General features: G+C 39.4%; 1 protein-coding gene across 2 annotated transcripts; it reads right to left on the bottom strand.

The window, feature by feature from the left end:
- Positions 1-15,044: 15,044 nt before the first annotated feature.
- LOC121453504 (cathepsin M-like) lies at positions 15,045-19,120 on the bottom strand. Of its 2 annotated transcripts, none has more exons than XM_041660343.1 (7): positions 18,995-19,120; positions 18,599-18,721; positions 17,537-17,683; positions 16,892-17,116; positions 16,351-16,513; positions 15,665-15,782; positions 15,045-15,144 (listed from the first exon to the last, which is right to left on the bottom strand). In XM_041660343.1, exons 1-7 carry the CDS (start codon positions 19,118-19,120, stop codon positions 15,045-15,047), a joined length of 1,002 nt encoding a protein of 333 aa, XP_041516277.1. The 2 variants fall into 2 exon arrangements, with proteins under 2 accessions (XP_041516277.1, XP_041516278.1); XM_041660344.1 differs by having other exon boundaries at positions 18,599-18,718.
- Between the last annotated feature and the right edge of the window lie 262 nt (positions 19,121-19,382).

Below are 19,382 nucleotides of genomic sequence, written 5' to 3'. Positions count from 1 at the left end.
AATTTGTTGTTTATTTTTTATATTTACTTTCAGGTTCTCTAAACGTCAAAATCATATTCCTTAAAATTTCAAATTGTGTTGTTTCCAACATCATGCTATTGGCACCTTGATCACTGTAATAAAAATTCTTACCCTACATTGAGAATCTGTATTCCTGGCTCTTTCCAAACAGTGTTGTTATGATTTGATCTACTCTTCACAATAACTTTGTATCAGCAGCTCTTCTGTTGCTATGATAAACATCATGACCAACAACATGTCCTTCTACCACTGAAGGGAGCTGTAGCAAGGAATGTAGTAGAGGCCTGGGGGCAAAGACAAAAGCAAAGACCCTGGAGGAATCTTGCATCTACTTTGTTCTCCGTGGTTTGTTCACTCAGCTTCAACAATCCAAAGATACTGGTCCAGTGGTAACCCCACACACAGGTTGGATCCTCCCACATCAATCATTAATAAAATAAAAATGCTCCAAAGACTTTCAAACATACCATTGTGATAGAGTCATTTCTCAATTGAAGTCTCTTCTTCCCAAATAATCCTAGCTTGTGTCAAGCTGATAGAATCTCACCATATGAAGCAAAACTTACAGATCCATTGTCAAAGTTCAAAGTGATAAATACGATACAATATCCCTCAGTGTTTATCAGACTTCTTGGACACTCTGTGATTTCAGACTTTCTACAAATGTGAACTTAATATATATTATTTTCTCTCTACATAGTAGACATATAAGTGACATAAATCAGACATATAAGTGGTATAAATCGGACATATAAGTGATATAAATTAGGAAGGAACTCAAGAGAGTAACAATGGAGGAAAAGGCCTAGCTTAGGCACATTGTAAACCTGAAGCCTTCATTCATTAAAACAACACATAATCATATCACTAAGACTATTTCAAGTGTTGTTTCTTGGTAGATTATTCCAAAATTTTCATCTTTTATCAACATGAATCATTTTTTAAGTCTTCCAAATCCCCAGACATTTAAAGTCCTGTTGGTTACTCACTGACATTTATGACAACTCATTTGGTGGAAAGGACCTAGGTTTCATAGGATGGCTCCTAAGATGCATAACTTAAAAGAACAGTCATAAACTTCAACAACAAATTAAAAGAGTTTAAAGTAAACTCAAAGAAATAGATAACTGAAATTAAGGAGAATGAAATGAAGAAGAATAAAGGCGTAGGCGATGCCCAAGAAGACACAAAGCATGGTGGAAATGACAAAGACAATACAGGATTTGAAAACACAATGCACTAAATAGATAAGACAGGTACACTGACGAGGACTCAATCTGAAATGAAAATAAAACTAAAAAAAAAGCAAGAAATTCAAAGGAATAACTTACAAGTATAATTAATCAAACAGAAGACAGAATATCAAGACTCAAAAATAAATTAGAGAATCTAGACCAAATCAGCAAGGAATGCGAAAAAAGTAAAACATAAGAAAGGAACAAGGAGAAAATGTCACTCATAGTGAAAAGCACAAACGTTCTCACTTTAGACATGAAAGAGGGAGAAGAATCCCAAATCAATGGCATAGACCAGGTGTTCAGCATTGTTAAAGAAAACTCAAACTAAGGAAAGATATATCCATGCAGCTACAAGAAGCACAGAGAACACCAAGTAGACAGTGCCAGAAAAGATCACACCCAGAGCATATCACAATTAAAACACTAAGATGCATAAGGTAGAAAGTGTATTGAAAACTATGCTACAAGAGAAAAAGTCCAAGTCATACAGATGAAAACCCATCAGAATAATAGCTGATTCCTCGATAAGTTGTCCTGGGTTAGTTTGCATTGCCTTTCCCTGCCTGGGAAAATGCAGGGCGAAAGGATAAAACTGTTGTAAGTTCTAATACACTCGGAAGTATAGATTATAAGTATACAATTTTCTCATTTTCTTGGGCTCTTTATTAGTTTAGGTTTATGACTCCTTTAAAATTTCTGATAAGGTTACTTACCTTTTAAGAAAGACAGATAATAAAGTAATGGATTCTTTCTTCACAAACGCAATTTGCAGCCTGCCCATATAAGAGTTGACTAAGAAAAAAAATCCTCCTTGCTCGCTCATGAGCTATACTATTCTGTGACAAGTTGCATAGATATGCTCTCTGTTTTTAATCTTTTCTCAATAATCACTCATTTGAGAAGTAGACTGTAACCTCTTTGTGACTCCTGTATTGTCCGAAAGATTTTGTTGGGGTATATATGATGTAAGGGAAAGAACAGAGAAGGAGTTAAAATAAACTAGAAGGAAAATATCAAAAATGATTAGGGAAACATCAAAGGTGAGGATTTAGAAAGAAAACATCCAAATGAGAAAATAAATAGAGAATGCAAAAAAAACAAAGAATAAAAGAAGGAAATCATCAAGAGATCTTCCCTAACCCCCTCAGATAGAAAAGTCTTAGTTTATGCTGAGGCCATGCATTTCTCTCAAGTCCTATGCTATCTGGAGGCTGACCCCTCAGGCGGCAATATAAGAGTTAGCCAGTAATAAGTCTGAGATATCGGCTGAGTATTTATAATTTATATTAAGTCTCTGAGTCAATTATTTGGGAAGTGGCTACTGGGTATTTGGGAACAGGTAGTTGGAACAGGAAAACTCCATCTATAGGTTCTCTTCTACTTGAATGGACAAGTAGAATGAGTGCTTAAAATTCATGGTAAGTAAACTAAAAGAGCAAAATTTTAAAATTTTGGACCATGTAAATTGGGTATGCCCTTATCTGTCTATCACGACTGGGGAGTTGATTCCACTCATTAAATTGCTTTCTGGAGACTCTCACTTAAATATGTAAGAAATATATAAGAAATATAACACCTGAAGCAGAGTGAATTACTAGTCTATTAAATAACGATGCTACTGAAGAAGCAGCTTACAAAACTAATCCTTTACTTCTTTATCAATTACTTACCCTTCCCTCTATATCAATACTTACTAGAATTATGTATTATAATGCAATGTAATTGTTTATAGAAATGCATGCATGCCGTAGTTCTCCACAATGATGTGTATGTAACTCCTTATATTACAAGAAATTATAAAATCAATAATGATGGGAAGGACACAGCTTAAACAACTTACTGGTAAAGAGCCTATAAAAATAATTATTCCACTAAATAAAATACAGGTTGATAATTTGTTCCACATTGATAATAACTGACAGGCTGCATCAGCACGTTGCTTGGGACCTATCCATAACACTATCCAAAAGATTCTCTTTGAAATTTTTCTGAAGATACCCCATGGGTATTGACTAAAATTACCTATAAAAGTACTGTAGAGATTGCTTCTAATGTTTTTAAAGATGGCTCTTCAAAAAGACAAGGAACTTATGCTTTATATACAAATTCAACATATTCCATAAAAAAATTGTACCCACCCTGAGTTGTATACCTCAACAGTCTAATCTTGCCACAGTCAATAAGCTTTTATTTGCTGTTTCTTGGCCATTGAATATCTTAACTGACTTCATATATAAATTAGCCTGTGATGGATAGAATGGGAAATGTCCTCACTTGAGAGAAAAGGAATGTTGTAAAGGTTTGTGAGCTTAGAAAGGGTATAATGGAAGGATACACTGGAGATGAGGTCCCCTTGGACAGAACCTACTAAATAGAAAAGTGGAATGAAAGGGACTTGAGTAGCTTGGAGACAGAGATGGGAAAATAAAAGACAGAAATTGAGAAAGGGTTTGATGCTTTCCTTCCAGTGAGTTGCCTTGCTTTGAAAATCAAAGGTAAGCAAATAATAAATACGTTCCCATTGAAACATGACAGTGATACTAACCTGCTGAAACCTTAGCCCCTAGAGAGCTCACCCAGAAAGAGCCTGCCTAGGAGGAAAGCCAGGAACAGCCCTGCAGCTGGTAGAACCACTGCACAGCATTGGGGCAGTGAGTTCTGTTACTTAGACAGTAGGAGATGTTTTCCCTGCCAATGCCTGGCCAAATTTAACATCCATCCAGTCATGCTCTCACAGTATTAGCAAAATAAGGAATTTTATCTTTTCCTTAATGTCAAAAGTGGTCTTTTTCTCATTTCAGGCACTGAGAGCCCAAACAACACCCGCATTGCTCTGTATTTATAATTCCTAAAACTTCATTTATAAATTTATATTTTCAGACAAAAATAAAAGTATAAACAGGCTTGGGATAGACTTAAGATGGAAAATAGGAGTAAGTTGGAATAAAGAAAGTTTATTTAAAAAAATATTCCTTTTGGATAATACAATGGCCAAGAAATGCAAATATAATTGCATTTTCTCAAACTCCCTTGGAGGCTATAAGTGGTTAAACCAAAAGTAAACTCAATAGAATTAGATTATTCTGAAGTTCCCACCTAAAATTACTTTTGGTACAGCCTGAGAATCTGTTACATCAGACTGTCTGCCAGATGTAATGAGAACTAAAGCCATCCAGAAAATTCTTCCTTCGCTGAAGGAAGAGCTTGCATGCTTTAATAAAGACACTAATCTTTTGTGGGATGTACAGCCGGTGAGTATTATTTCCCATGGTGTGGGCTGCCTCAACTCAACTCAAAGTTTTCTTTGCTGCACAGAAACTGTACTCAAGTAAACTCCTGTTTGTCAGAAGTCGATCTTAGTTCCTGTGCTACACAGTCCTAGAGAAAGGGCTTCCTGTGCTGCTAGGGTGAAGTTTATACATCCTACTCTTTTCTGAAAGTTTCCATTCCTGAGGGTTTAGGCTGAGATCTTTCATCTGTTGAGGGTTGAGTTGTGTTCAGGATGAAATACAAGCATCCAGTTTCATTTTTCTGCCAGTAAAGGTTTTCCACCACCATTTGTGGATGATGCTGTTTTTTCCAATGTACCTCTTTTTGCATCCTTGTAAAAAGTAACGTAGGTACAGGTGTGCTCACTTATATCCGACTCCTCTACTCCATTACCTTCATTTACTTGTCTGTTTCATGTTCCAGTACCAAGTTGGTTTTATTGGTACAGCTCTGTACTACATTTTTGTTTTATTTATGGTATCAACTGAATATGTAATTTCTCATACTTATATGGAAAAACTCAAATGTTTTCTCCTTCAGGATTTTCTGTGATTATTTCTGAGGTACTTCTAAACATTCTGTTACTTAGCAGAAAAGTTGTCTTAAGATCAAGATTAAAATACTAAATTTAATGCCTTAAATCTTAAAGATCGCAAATCTTAAGAAGCTATAGGTTTAAATCTTTAAAAGCTGACTTTCTTTCCACCCAGTCCATCAGCGCCATCCCAGCTCTACAAAAGAACACTTGCTACAGCCTTCTCTGCCCCCTGACCCCATTTCCTGTGGATCCTAATCTCCCTCCTGCAACTCCTTCCTTCTTCCCAGTCCCAGCTCTAGCAGGGACCTCCTTCAGGCAAAGGCCACTCCTACCAGGGAAGCAGTAGGCTATCTTTTCATCTCTCCTTCTGCTCCTCCAGTCCCAGTCCCTCCAATCTCATCCTCTGATCTGTAGTAGAACATCTGCAGCAGTTTTTCTTTCCTGCCTGACTCCCATTCCCAAAGGATCACAGAAACCTTCTCCAACCTTCCTTCCTGCCCCCCCATCCCATTATCCCAAGGGCCCTACAACAATGGGCAATTCCCTATAAACACACCAGCTAAATGGGTTAGGGAAGCAGGTAAGATAGTTGAGGCCACTCCCTCCTCTCCTCCAAACACAGTTCTCCAGTCTCACCCCATCTCTGCACCAGAACAAGAATTTGGAGTAAGGGGATCACTCACACAATGCTGGTGAGAATGAAAACTTATAAAGTCACTACAAAACTCAGCGTGCCATCCCTAAGGATTATGAAAACCAGTCTTCCTCAAGATCTAGTTATATCACTATTGGTCATATATCCAAAGGATGCTTTATCCTACCACAGAGACACTTGCTTACCCTTGTTCACTGCTACTCTATTCATAATAGCCAGGAATTAGAAACACTCCAGATGTCTCTCAAAAGAATGAGTAAATAATATTTGGTTAATTTACATGATGGATTATTACTTAGCCATGTAAAACTGATATCTTGGAATCTTAAGACAAATAATCAGAGCGAGAAAACATCATCCTGAGTGAGGTATCCCCAATTCAGAAATATACATATGACATATGTTTGCTTAAAAGTGGATATTAGTTGTTAAGTCTATGATAACCAAGCTACAACCTCTAGAGCCACAGAAGTTAGATATAAAGTAAGGGACTAGAGGAAACAGGTAGATCTCATTAGGAAAGAAAAATAAAATAGATAGTTATGGATGACTGGGGGCTTGAACTGGAGGATAAAATGAGAAGTGGGTAGAAAAACGGCATGGGGGAAATTAAGGGACATCTGAGTGGTAGTATGAGAATATAATTCAATAGAGACTTCCTAAAATATGTACATATATGGAAGTAATCTAAATGAAATTGCCAAATAAAGGAGGAGATATAGCCCCAACTGGACAGTACCTGAATTGGGTTTCATCTAATAGAGTTGTTGGTCAAAGGATATTCATAGGAGTCCCCAAAACAACCCAAGCTAATGTTAAGACTGTAGGCTGCCCTCCACAAACTGACAGCAAGCTACATTGCTGAAAACAAGATCTACACAACTCACTGAACATGGAAAAATAGAGCTGGTGCGTAGATATGGTCTTCACCCCTATGTTCTAACATCTTTGGTACAGAAATGTAATCTGTGCACTATTCAAAGAAAAATAGAAACATCAAGACAGCCACAAACCTTCATCTACAGTGGTGCAGTGCCTTCAAGATATGCTAGGAAATGGTAGTATGAGCCAGAGTAGATGGATATTAAAAAGGTCCTCTAAATCAACATGAGCAAAGCTCATGTGAGTTCACAGAGACTGAGGAAGCATGTCTAGGACAGGTCTGCACCAGGTCCTCTTCATATGTATTATGACTTCCAGTTGAGTATTTTCATGTGATTCCTGAGTGTGAGAATTAATGGGTCTCTGTTTTGTGTGTGTGTGTGTGTGTGTGTGTGTGTGTGTGTGTGTGTGTGCCTTCCTTCTTGGGCTCTTTTTCCTTTCAGTGATTTGTTTTCTCCAACTTCAATGTTAATCTCTACCAATCAGATCTTGTATGAACCAAACACATTCTCATTACTGACGGATACTTCAGGCAACAAATTGAACATCTGATAAAATTAGTCATAAATCACTATTAGAAATCACATGACTTATTCTTTTTTTTCAGGTAATATTTTTTATTTATTTATTTATTTTGTTTTTTATTTATTTTTATTATTTAATTAAAAATTTCAAGAGAATTGGCTATAGCCTATAATGTTTGAGGTATAGGGAACCTCACTGGCTAATACCTACAAAAGAAGTAACTCATTACTGGTGCTGGATGTTTTGTTAGCCTCTGGTGTCATATACAGTTGTTCCATTACACAGTAACTGTTTCATATTATCTCCTTGTGAGAGTATGTGTGCATGTGTATCTGTTTCTCTGTCTCTGTGTATGTTTGTGTGTGTATGCACATCCAATGAATCTTTTATAGTAATATATCTTAAACCCAAGATATTAAGCCTCAAACCATACAGACATTATTTCATATTCACTAATGTCCACTATTGCTCTATGTAAGTCCATATTTTATTGCATAATAACAATAATTCCCTTGTTTTATGAATCCATACACATATGGCAATCTATTGTGTGTATTGTGTGTTTACCTACAACATTTGTTACTATCTTCCAAACAATGTTACAATGAAAATAATGTAATAAATTAATTCCTAGAAATGGAGAAACATCCAGAAAAAGGGAAGTATCAAATGCACCAAGAATATAGTGATTAAAAATTTCCATTTTCTCAAAATTTACTAACAAATACATTTTTTTTTTGGTTTTTTTCGAGACAGGGTTTCTCTATGGCTTTGGAGCCTGTCCTGGAACTAGCTCTGTAGACCAGGCTGGTCTCGAACTCACAGAGATCCGCCTGCCTCTGCCTCCCGAGTGCTGGGATTAAAGGCGTGCGCCACCATCGCCCGGCTTAACAAATACATTTTTAATATTTATTTTTCTCTGAATTTTATATATGAATATTGTGTTTGCATCATTTTACTTCTCCCTTTCCCCTGATACCCTTGCATATCCCCACTCCTTCTCAAATTCTTGATTTGTTCCTTAATTACCATTGCTACTTATGTAAAAATATATTAAACACACACACATCACACCACATAGTGATTCTATGCTGATAATCTTACACACCAGTGTTTGGGGTTGACCACTTGGGACTAAGCAATCTACCAGGGAGGTTCCTGGAGAAAGCTGCTTCTCCATCTCTCGGTGCCATATTGCCAGTGTCAGTTAATCTAGCCTTGGTATCTTGTGAAATTTTCTTCATCCATACTGAGAAAATAGCTGGTGGTATCATTGTACACATTTTTATTGATTTTTATTGAGCTCTACATTTTTCTCTGCTTCCCTCTCTGCCTCTCCCCTCTGCTTCAAAGCCCTCCCAAGGTCCCCTGCTCCCAATTTACTCAGTAGATCTTGTCTTTTTCTACTACCCGTAGATTAGGTCCATGTATGTCTCTCTTAGGGTCCTCGTTGTTATCTAAGATCTCTGGGATTGTGATTTGTACAGAACTTCATCACTCTGAATCTCAGTGAGTCAGGAATTTGGTTCCTGAGGTGAGGCACTTTCTGAGCCTTTAATGATAGACACAAAGAACAGAAAAATGGTCGTCAACAGGAACATCATCACAGGGGCAAAGAACACACCTGCTCTGCTGATTCAGCGCCTTGCTAGTGGTCTCACGCTAGGTTCAGGAACGTCATCACTAGGGCAAAGGACACACCTGCTCTCCTGCTCTCACACACGGTTCAGGTGGGTGGGAGGTTCACATCCAACTTCCTTCTGCTGTATAGTCTCCCCACGTAAGTTCACACCTGTGCTCTTCCTTGGTGAAATAAACTCATCTGTCAAATTAAACAATGAAAAATTATTCATGAGGGGTATCTTGCTTTGCATATAAGAACTATTCCTGGATGAGTCACAGGAACATCCTCCACATCTGAAAACCACCACCAGGCTTCACTGCCCTGGAAGAATCACTGCTGCTCTGAAGCCCTAGCCACAAAAAGTCATTTCACGCGTAAAGGAAAGCACCTTTCTTGCACCAAGGGTGGCCAGGCTCCAAAATGGCCTCCCATTATGAAATGTCAAACCCAGTCCTATGGAGAATTCATGTCATGTTTTTCCCTAACAGTTTGGTTACTTTCTTCCCTTTCTTCCTTTTTTTCTTTTTCTTTTTGAGTCACACACAAAGTCCAGGGGACTTGGCATAAAAGACAACATCCCTTTTTACCCCAGGACTGTTCCTTGAGCTTCATGGTGCAGTACTGTAAAAAAGAAAATTATATTCTACATGCCACAAAAAAATCAGCTTTAATTTGTTTTTGCTCTTGAGTGTAGCTCATGAGTTCTGCTGTCTAGGATCTTTTGATAATTTCGTGTCTCAGCCAGGACTTTCACAGGCTGCATCAGCTCTTTGCTAGGATGTGGATGATGTAAACGCCTCTTCAGATGTGCGGTTAATCTTCTCTGATGATTGTAAATGATCATTTGTTATCGAACAGCAAACTTTGCAGTCACCTCTCCATCCCCATGATGGACTCATTTTGTGGGCATCATTTTGGAGGACTTCCCTGGACACATTCAAGTTCAGTATCTGCCAAGTCAGAATCGGAGAGAAACCTAAATTATCTTCATATCTTACTGTGTGGTCTCTATAGAGGTCCTTAAAAAGGGAGAGAGTCAGCCAAAGGCTGTTTACAACCAGGCTAAAGATTTGATTTCCTTCTGCCTTTCAACGGGACCTTGGGAGCTCAGACCATGCTCTGTCTCTATCTCCATGTGTTGCCGGAGGAAGAGTCTATGGTGATATTCGAGATAATCATCAGTGTGACAGTGGGGCAAGGACAGTTCAGGCACCCTCTCCTCTGCTGTCCAAGGAAGGAGGGAGAAGACAAGCAAGGAAGTCAGGACCGCTAGGGGTTGGTCCACCATCTGAGGCAGTGTGCCTGTTTTAATGGGAGCTCACCAAATACAGCTGAACCCAGTCTGAATGAGCATGTGATCAAACCGGACTCTCTGATTGTGGCTGACAATGGGGGCTGACTGAGAAGCCATTGATAAAGGCACTGGAACTTTTTTTTACGGCATGTTCTGGGTTTTTGGGACCCTAGTCTATATGGATGCACAGCTCCCTAGGCCTGGATGTAGCCAGGAGGGCCTTGGACTTCCCATAGGGCAGGATTCCCTGCCCTCTCTCAAGCAGGGAGGGAGAGGGAGGAGGGAGTGTGGGGGAGCGGGAGGGAATTGGGAGGGAAGGGAAGTAAGTGTAAATATGTGAATGGAAAAAGAAGAAGAAGAGGGCTGGAGAGATGGCTCAGAGGTTAAGAGCATTGCCTGCTCTTCCAAGGGTCCTGAGTTCAATTCCCAGCAACCACATGGTGGCTCACAACCATCTGTAATGGAGTCTGGTGCCCTTTTCTAGCCTGCATGCGTACACACAGACAGAATATTGTATACATAATAAATAAATAAAGATTTAAAAAAAATATTTAAAAAAAGAAGAAGAAGAAAAAGAAGAAGAAGAAGAAGAAGAAGAAGAAGAAGAAGAAGAAGAAGAAGAAGAAGAAATAAAAAAATATTTGATTTCCTTCCTCTCTCTAACAAGGAAGGTCTTCAGACATCACCCCAACTCTAATATCTGTGTGGAAAGGCAACATTTTTTTTTCCAGAAAGCACTTACAGAAATATCCTATTGGCAGTCAAACTAGTGGATTGCTATTGATGGATTCCTGGAATTCTTCACTAACTACTGGCTCCAGAAAGATTCCATAAATTTTTACACTAGGGGAGATTGCTATTCTACGTTATCCTTTGAATCAGTCATAAAAAGGGATACCCTGGCACTCTGTCCACAATTCTATTTCCACTTTGCCTTTCTGGATCAAAATGAAAGTGACCATTAAAAAATTTGTTAAGATGTGCAAAATTATTTAAGTAGGTTAAACCGTTTGGTGACATTAATACTACTCAGCAACCATACCTAAATCCGATAAACAGAGACTGTGCACCCCCTGGTGGCTAAAGGCTGGTTTGCACTTCAGTGTGAACTCAGGGTGACATCTGACTTGGGTACTGGAAGGATGGATATCTCCTCTCCTCGCAGATCAAGGACAAAAGTTGAAGATTGGAAAGGAATATTTCCTACATTGTGAAGTGTGTCAATTCATGATAAATTGGTCAAATAGAAGGAGATTCCTTTCTCTGAGTATGGTCAAAAGAGACCGTGGACAGAAATAAAAGCCATGATTAAAAACACAAAATACACTGAGCATATATAAAAAAATAATAATCAAGTTCCCCCCATCCTCCCCTTCTTCCTTTTCTCTCCCCTTCTCCCCTTACCCCCATCCCACCCCACCCCCAAGATCCTAATTTTCTCCCCGGCAATTTTGTCTACTTCCCATAGCCAAGAGGATAACTATATGTTTTTCCTTGGGTTCACCTTCTTACTCAGCTTCTTTAGGTTCACCAATTGTAGACTCCCTGACCCTTATTTATGGCTAGAAACCAATTATGAGTGAGTACATCCCATGTTCATCTTTTTGGGTCTGGGTTACCTCACTCAGTATAGTGTTTTCTATTTCCATGAGAAGCCAAGGACAATGGCAGGGGGTTTTGATCCTACTTAATGTGCTGGCTTTGTGGGAGCCTAGCCAGTTTGGATGTTCACCTTCCTAGATATGGACGGAGGGGGGAGGACCTAGGACTTACCACAGGGCAGGGAACCCTGACTGCTCTTTGGACTGGAGAGGGAGGGGGAGAGGAGTGGGGGGAGGAGGAGAAGAGTGGGAGGAAGAGGAGAAGGGTGGGAGGAGGGGGAGGGAAATGGGAGGCTGGGAGGAAGCGGAAACTTGTTTTTCTTTCCTTTTCTCAATAAAAAAAGAAAAAATAATAATAATCAACATAATGACCACAATTAACACAAACATTTTAATAATAATATTAAATATTATTGGCCTCAATTATCTAATCAAAAGACACAGACTGAATAGATCAAAAAGTGAAGTCTAGGTTTTCATTCATTGATCTAAAGATTCAATACAATCCTCATCCAAATTCCAACACAATTCTCCACAGACCCTGAAAGGACAATTCTCAATTTTATATGGAAAAAAATAGGTTATCTAAAATAGTCCTGAGACAATAAAAAGAATTACTGGAGGTCTCATCATTCCAGATTTCAAGTTATGCTACTGAGCTGTATTAATAAAAACTAAATGGTATTGGCGTAAAAATAAACATGTTGATCATGGGATCAAATTGAAGACCCAGACATAAATACACACACATATGGACACCTGATTTTTTTTCTAAAGAAGTCGGAAATACACAATGGAAAAAAGATAGTATCTTCAACAAATGGTGTGGTCAAATATCATGTCTACATGTAGAAAATGCAAATAGATCCATATCTCTCACCTTGCAGCAAACTCAAATCCAAGCGTATCAAAATCCACCAAATAAAACCAGATTCACGAAACTGTTGGAAGCAAAAGTGGAGAATAGACTTGAACTCGTCGGCACAAGAGAAGACTTTTTGAACAGAATACTGATAGTGTAGGCATAAGCTCAACTGTTAATAAATACAACCTTATAAAATGGAAAAGTTCTGTAAGGGAAAGGACACCATCCTTTAGATAAGGCAGCATCATACAGAATAGGATTAAGATTTTTTACAAACTCCACATCCAATAGAGGCCTAATTGCAGGTGGCTACATCAGAGGAGCTGCAGGTGGCGATCGAGTTTCCAGAGTTTGGTTCACTGGAGAGCAAGCACTAATGGGTTGATCTCAGGTAGGCATGCTCCTGAGGGCTTCAGCTGCAGAATATTTCTTGCTGCTGCTGCGCCTTTACAAGTTTTGTTGCTGCCGTTTTTCTCTGGTGTCTGAAACGGTGTGAGTGGGTGTGCGGGGATCTACACTGCTTTAATGTAGTGTGGTTGTCTCTGGAAACACCCTATTCTACTGGGCAGTTTTGCCTGTGGAATATTATGAAGATTATTTCCTCTTAAGCTGTACTGTTTAACTGATGTAAAGATTTTATACCATAATAATGTTAATTTGAATAGAATTTTGATGATCACGGGTTTCCAACAAATGTAGTAAAGGATTGTGGTAGGCGTTAGTTTACTGAGAAAACTAACACAAAGGTAGGAGACAGTGCTGCCACTGACCCTGAGAGCACAGAAGCCGCAGAGGGTAGAAAGTAGAGTCAAGAATGAGTCACAGCTAGGGTTTACGAGTTTCTCTTACAGATTGTGGCTTAAGGAGATAATCAACGAAAACAACTGAGTTCCAGAAGGTAGCTTAGTTCAAATTCTTTCCATCTGAATGTTGGGGAATGTGTTCACAGGTTTCGGTGTGTATCATAGCTAAAACAAAGCTTTTAGTAATGACTCAAGGTTGGGTTATGATGTTTTTGATAATGACTTTGAGGTAGAAAATCTTGTGGAACAATTTAAAGTTTAGGAAGGCACACTTTTGATAATTGAGCTAGGTACTCATTAAGGTCAGGGAATAAAAACAATGGCAGCCTGGTTATTGCTAGCTGATGTACCTATCCTGCTAAGATGGGTGCATGATCAAAGGTGATGATTATTTTCTTGTACCCGTTTCTTCCCTCAGCTTCTTGATTAAAAAAAAAACTGTTGGTGAATGGGCATACACCCTTAAGATTTAAAGTAGACTTGGCTGAATGTTTTCATATATAAAAGTGTAGATTTGTGATTCTTTTAAAATTTTTATAAGATTAACTTTTGAGATAAATAACAAAATGATTGGTCCTGTCTTTGTAGCTGCAAAATGCAGCCTGTCAGCAAATGAATTGGCTGAGACAAATAACCTTTCTTGTTTACACATTGCTAAGCTATAACAAATTGCTTGGAAATGGATGTATGTGGGTTCTTGGAAATAACTTGGTTTTCACCTGTAATATGTAAAATGTTTGATTATGTGAGGGATATGGAAAACATTGTGGTTTTGCTTGTATTCATTGCATTTGTTCACTAAAAAAATAGGATGCAACCACATTGTAACTTTTATACTGCTGGAAAAAGTTTGCTGGAGTATATAAGCTGTAAGAAAAAAATAACAGACGGGGGACATCAGAAAGTAGTAGAAAGAAGTCATTAGGAAATATAGAAAGGACACATCAGGATAGAAGAACAGATCAGAAAGGGAATAGAGTAGAACAAACAAGAAAAAGAAAAATAATAATGAATAACTGAGCCTTGGTCCTAAGAAAATTCCTTGTGTGTCTGCCTGTCCAGTAGTTGTCTGCGCTACATCTCCTCTTCAGTTCCTCTGACCTGCTGAAGGCTTGCCAATTATCGGCACTCTAGATGAAATCCTGACATGTTGGAGACATGTGTGAGTGAGTGAGTGAGTGTCTCTCTCTCTCTCTCTCTCTCTCTCTCTCTCTCTCTCTCTCTCTCTCTCTCGTCAATTGGGTGATTAGTCTGCCAACTTCATGGCTCCCCCTCAATTTCTGAGCTGCTGACAGCTAGTCCTTACAGCAGCAGCTAATATCCAAATTATATAAAGAGAACTCAAAAAACTGGATATCAAAACAGCAATAACAAATGATCCAATTTTAAAATGTGGTATAGATCTAAACAAAGACTTTTCAATGGATGGATCTCAAATGACTGAGAAACACTTAGAGAAACCTTTAATTTAGAAGACATCATTTGATATAGTGAAATATAAAAATCAAGTTATTACAGAAAACACAAATACAAATCAGTGTACAGCATCAATTACAGCAGTGATCATGTCTTACTAGAGTAAGTATGTCACGAAATTCACATCACAACTGACTCATCAGTGGCCGAAGTGTCTTATGCACAGAGCAGTGACTGCTTGCTTTGAGAAGGAAGTGCCTCTTCTGTACATGTTGTCTTTCGTCCATTTCTTCCCTGTCACCACCAAGCCAGTCACACTGTAGGGTACATGGCATATGTAGCAATTCCACAGTGGTTTCTCTGGTCCTTGGCGATCTTCATGTAGCCTCTCATGCCCCACTTTTTACCCATGCTGAAAGGAAACGTGTTTTCCCTTTAGTAAAAATGACACAGCACTGTGAATTATTATAATAACTCCTCTCTTGAGCACTGACCCAGAGGCCAGCTTAATAGAAAGCATCAGAAGAAGCAGAGGATCAACTCTTAGAAACCAAGTCTTGGGAACCTCACACAAGACTGTGAGAACCACAGCAAGGAAGAGATAGGACAACTTTCCATCTACATGGGTGGTCCGGAGGTAACATTTTTTGCATCAGATTTTAGAAAATCAGTGGCACAAATGCGATATTAGAACATAACAAAACCAGTAGCTGAATATGAACACTGTGACCACACAGCATGAGTGGGTTGCTCAGGGCATAGGGACAGATCAGAGGATCCAAGTCCAGAATCCCACTGAAAGCCAGGATTGAGGCTGGAGATAGCTCAGTGCCTAAGATTGTGGAGACAAGAACTCCCACCCAAAAAGTTGCCTCTAAAAACAGAAAAATCTCCTCCCAACCTGAAATACAAATAATCTCAGCAATCTTTACCTGTTCTTGACCAGCCAGTATTTCCTGCCATCTGCCTCTCTTCCTTCAAAGCCATAGCCGACCACTAGCATAGCATGGGTGACAATAGAACTACTGCAGTTTGGCTCATGATATATGCCTGGAAAATAGCATCGGTGACCAGGGGGAGGCCCCAGGAACCTGACAATAGTCAGCAGCCATAACGGAGGCATTTTCTGATGTCACTGAAATGATACAAACTCCAGTGACAACCGGATAAGTCATTGACAGGAATCCTGGCACAGGTCCCCATTAGAATCAGGAAAAAAACAAGTGATCATAAATGTATTGATTAAACACTTGCCTATATGCATATAAGATGATCCACTGCCAGCAAGCACCACTGAGCATAAATTTCTTAATTCACATTTCACTTTAGGTTTATTCTAGAAATGCCATCTCATGAAGAATCTTATAGACATATCACACGTAGAAAATCGAGAAATTAAGTTAAACAATAAATTTTATGGATTATTAATTGTTTGCATGCAAAGGGGAGGTCATGCCAAGTACCAATGACACATAACATTATTGAATGGATACCTGTAAAATATGGAAACCCACATATTCAAATTATGTTTGATACTTTTTTAAAAATGGTCTGTTGAACAGAAATACCATAGGTATGTCCACATTTTCAATTAATATCTAGAAGAGCACATGCTTACCTCCTTTATAGAACTGGAAGGAATCATGTCTTGCGTCGATTGCAACAGAAATGGGTCCTATAGTTGCCACAAGATTCATTAGGGCCTTTTCACTCTTTGGTACTAACACAAGGCCTGTGATACTAGCAGTAGAATTTTCCAGATTGTACCTGCAGGGCCCTTCCTTAAAAATAGAAAGAGTTAAAAGACTGGGTTACTTCCCTCTGAGCCCTCGAGAACAAGAGTCAGAACAACATTTCTCACCTTGCGGCTGAGCATCCCCATATCTGGGCTGTTATAAATCACCCCAGGAAATAAAATGTTACCGGGAAATTTGGAACTGAGACTTAGCTCTCATGTTGCAAGTGATACCCCATTAGGTCTTGCTGTCTATAAGAAACTTTCATAGTGAAGAAATTTATATTCCATATAAAGATTTTAGTGTTCTCCTTGTTTACAGAAGTAGGATCAGCTACATGGAAACCATATCAATAGATAACCACGCTAAGATAGTGCTGTGATCACAGGATTGAAGAAACAATAGCACAGCAGGTCCACTTACCTTTTCTTCATACGGATAGGTTGCCTCGGACTCCAGACCTCCGTTTTCTTTCACATACTGCAGGGCAAGGAATGTATTGCCTCTAAAACAGCCCCTGTTACCTTGAGGTCTAGAACAGTCCACTAGGTTCTGGACACTCAGAGGAATCAGTTTGCCGGTTTTCCGGAACATCTGTCCTTCTATGGCACCAGCCACAGAAAAAGCCCAACAAGCAGTACACCTACCCTAAACAGAGAAGACATGACAATCATCCACAAACAAATAGCAAACAAAATCAGAGAGCCAAGTACTGTGTAAGAAAATGAGCCACTGGCGGTTGATGGAAGCCTGACAGATCATCAGTCTCTTTGGAGACTTGACAGATGTCTGTTTGCTCAGGTCATAGTGGTTGTCCACACACATGCACATAAGGGTAGGACCTACTGATGTCTGCAGGTTAGAGACAGCATGAAAAGGGATGTGACACCTTAACGTGTGACGGGGACACTAGGTGGAGCTGTAAAGGCTAAGGTAGTGGTGGATGAAGATGTTTGGTATGCATTGTATGAAAACACAAGAAGAAGAACAATATTATTAGAAAATAAACTCACTCGATTCATCCAGACATGTCACCTCCTAACTGATGAGCGTGTGAAATGCTAATACCTGTCTCCGCACGGAGGTGACATAGCCTTTCTTTCTCCAGTTTATAAATTTGGGCACATCACCAGCCAGACGTTTCTGGACAATTTTCCCTTTCTTGAGAGTGGGGACTGGGATATTCATCATCAAATTTCTGAATTCTTCACCAGTCTTTAAAGAAAAACACATAAATCTTTAAAAACAAAGATGGCAACAATTTGGAGAGAAAAACACATTGTGCAGCTATGCATGTCACACCCAACATGTCACATGTCACCCAACACATTGTACAGCAGTGCATGTCACACCCAACATGTCACCCAACACATTGTACAGCAGTGCATGTCACACCCAACATGTCACCCAACACATTGTGCATCAATGCATGTCACACCCACCATGTCACTCAACACATTGTGCTGCAATGTATGTCACACCCAACATGAAACCCAACACACTGTACAGCAATGCATGTCACACCCAACATGAAACCCAACACACTGTACAGCAATGCATGTCACACCCAACATGAAACCCAACACATTGTACAGCAATGCATGTCACACTCACCATGTCACCCAACACATTGTGCAGCAATGCATGTCACACCCAACATGAAACCCAACAGATTGTACAGCAATGCATGTCACACTCACCATGTCACCCAACACATTGTGCAGCAATGCATGTTACACCCAACGTATCACTCAACACATTGTACAGCAATGCATGTCACACCCAACATGTCACCCAACACACTGTACAGCAATGCATGTCACACTCACCATGTCACCCAACACATTGTGCAGCAATGCATGTCACACCCAACATGTCATCTAATACATTGTGCATCAATGCATGTCACACTCACCATGTCACTCAATACACTGTACAGCAATGCATGTCACACCCAACATGAAACCCAACACATTGTACAGCAATGCATGTCACACTCACCATGTCACCCAACACATTGTTCAGCTATGCATGTTACACCCAACGTATCACTCAACACATTGTGCAGCAATGCATGTCACACCCAACATGTCACCCAACACATTATTCAACTATCAACGTCATGCTCACCATGTCACCAAAGGCGTTCATTTCCATGGTGAAGCCATTCTTCCCCAGGCCATTCTCCCCATTGTGCAATTTGATCATTTTCATATTTTCTTCCCATACTGCTCTCTTCTGTGCCTCTTCCTCCTGGAAATAACAATAACGGATGATATTTATTATTACCCCCACACAAGCTGCCCAAATACCTGTTGCAACAGGTAAAGAGAACCTAGAGAGAGAGATTTCGGGATACTGAAACAAAACATTTGGCACATCTCTAGGAGCAGAGATCCTGACCACCCGATGCTCATCTGTATAGGTAATTCTTCAGAGAAAGGCAGTCTCTGTGGCCTCTGTTGTGCCCATAACCCCCACAGCAAGCACTCTGCGTTCCCTCTGAACAGTTTCAACATTACCAACCAGACTGTAAGTTTTTCCATATTTTGTCTTCCACTGCTGCCATTCAGCATCCAGAGTGGGATCAGGTGATGGAGTAGATGAGGCCCCTCCCAAGCACAGGACAGCCAGAAAGACAGCAGGAATCATGTCGCAAGAATGTAGAGAGGGGGAGAGAAGTGAGACTTCTAAAATGTCTTCTTCCTCCTTCCTGCAAAATGAAAACATCCATGGTAGATAAAAACCATTCTTCCAAATATTTATGCACAGATTTTGGAAATGACTAGATATGTATTTGGACTAAAGGCTCACTGAATGGTATTGAGTTGCTCCATCACTCAATACAGGAAGTGCAGTGGAAAGAGAAACTGCAGTCGGGATGTAATAAATGAGAGAAAAAGAAAATAAATAA

Source organism: Microtus oregoni, unplaced genomic scaffold (genome assembly GCF_018167655.1).
Source record: "Microtus oregoni isolate MIOR12 unplaced genomic scaffold, Mior012 000011F_ref0000422, whole genome shotgun sequence".
Classification (NCBI taxonomy): domain Eukaryota; kingdom Metazoa; phylum Chordata; class Mammalia; order Rodentia; family Cricetidae; genus Microtus; species Microtus oregoni.
The sequence above is the reverse complement of the archived record's forward strand: the minus strand, read 5'-3'. Positions and strand labels throughout refer to the sequence as shown.

Excerpts from the sequence above, each read along its gene's own strand:
- LOC121453504 (XM_041660343.1), bottom strand. The coding sequence starts at position 19,120 with ATGATTCCTGCTGTCTTTCTGGCTGTCCTGTGCTTGGGAGGGGCCTCA. Across the intron at positions 17,684-18,598 it reads TGAACGCCTTTGGTGACATG|ACTGGTGAAGAATTCAGAAA; the intron begins GTGAGCATGACG and ends TTTTCTTTAAAG. Across the intron at positions 15,783-16,350 it reads CTTCCAGTTCTATAAAGGAG|GCATATATCATGAGCCAAAC; the intron begins GTAAGCATGTGC and ends GCTATTTTCCAG.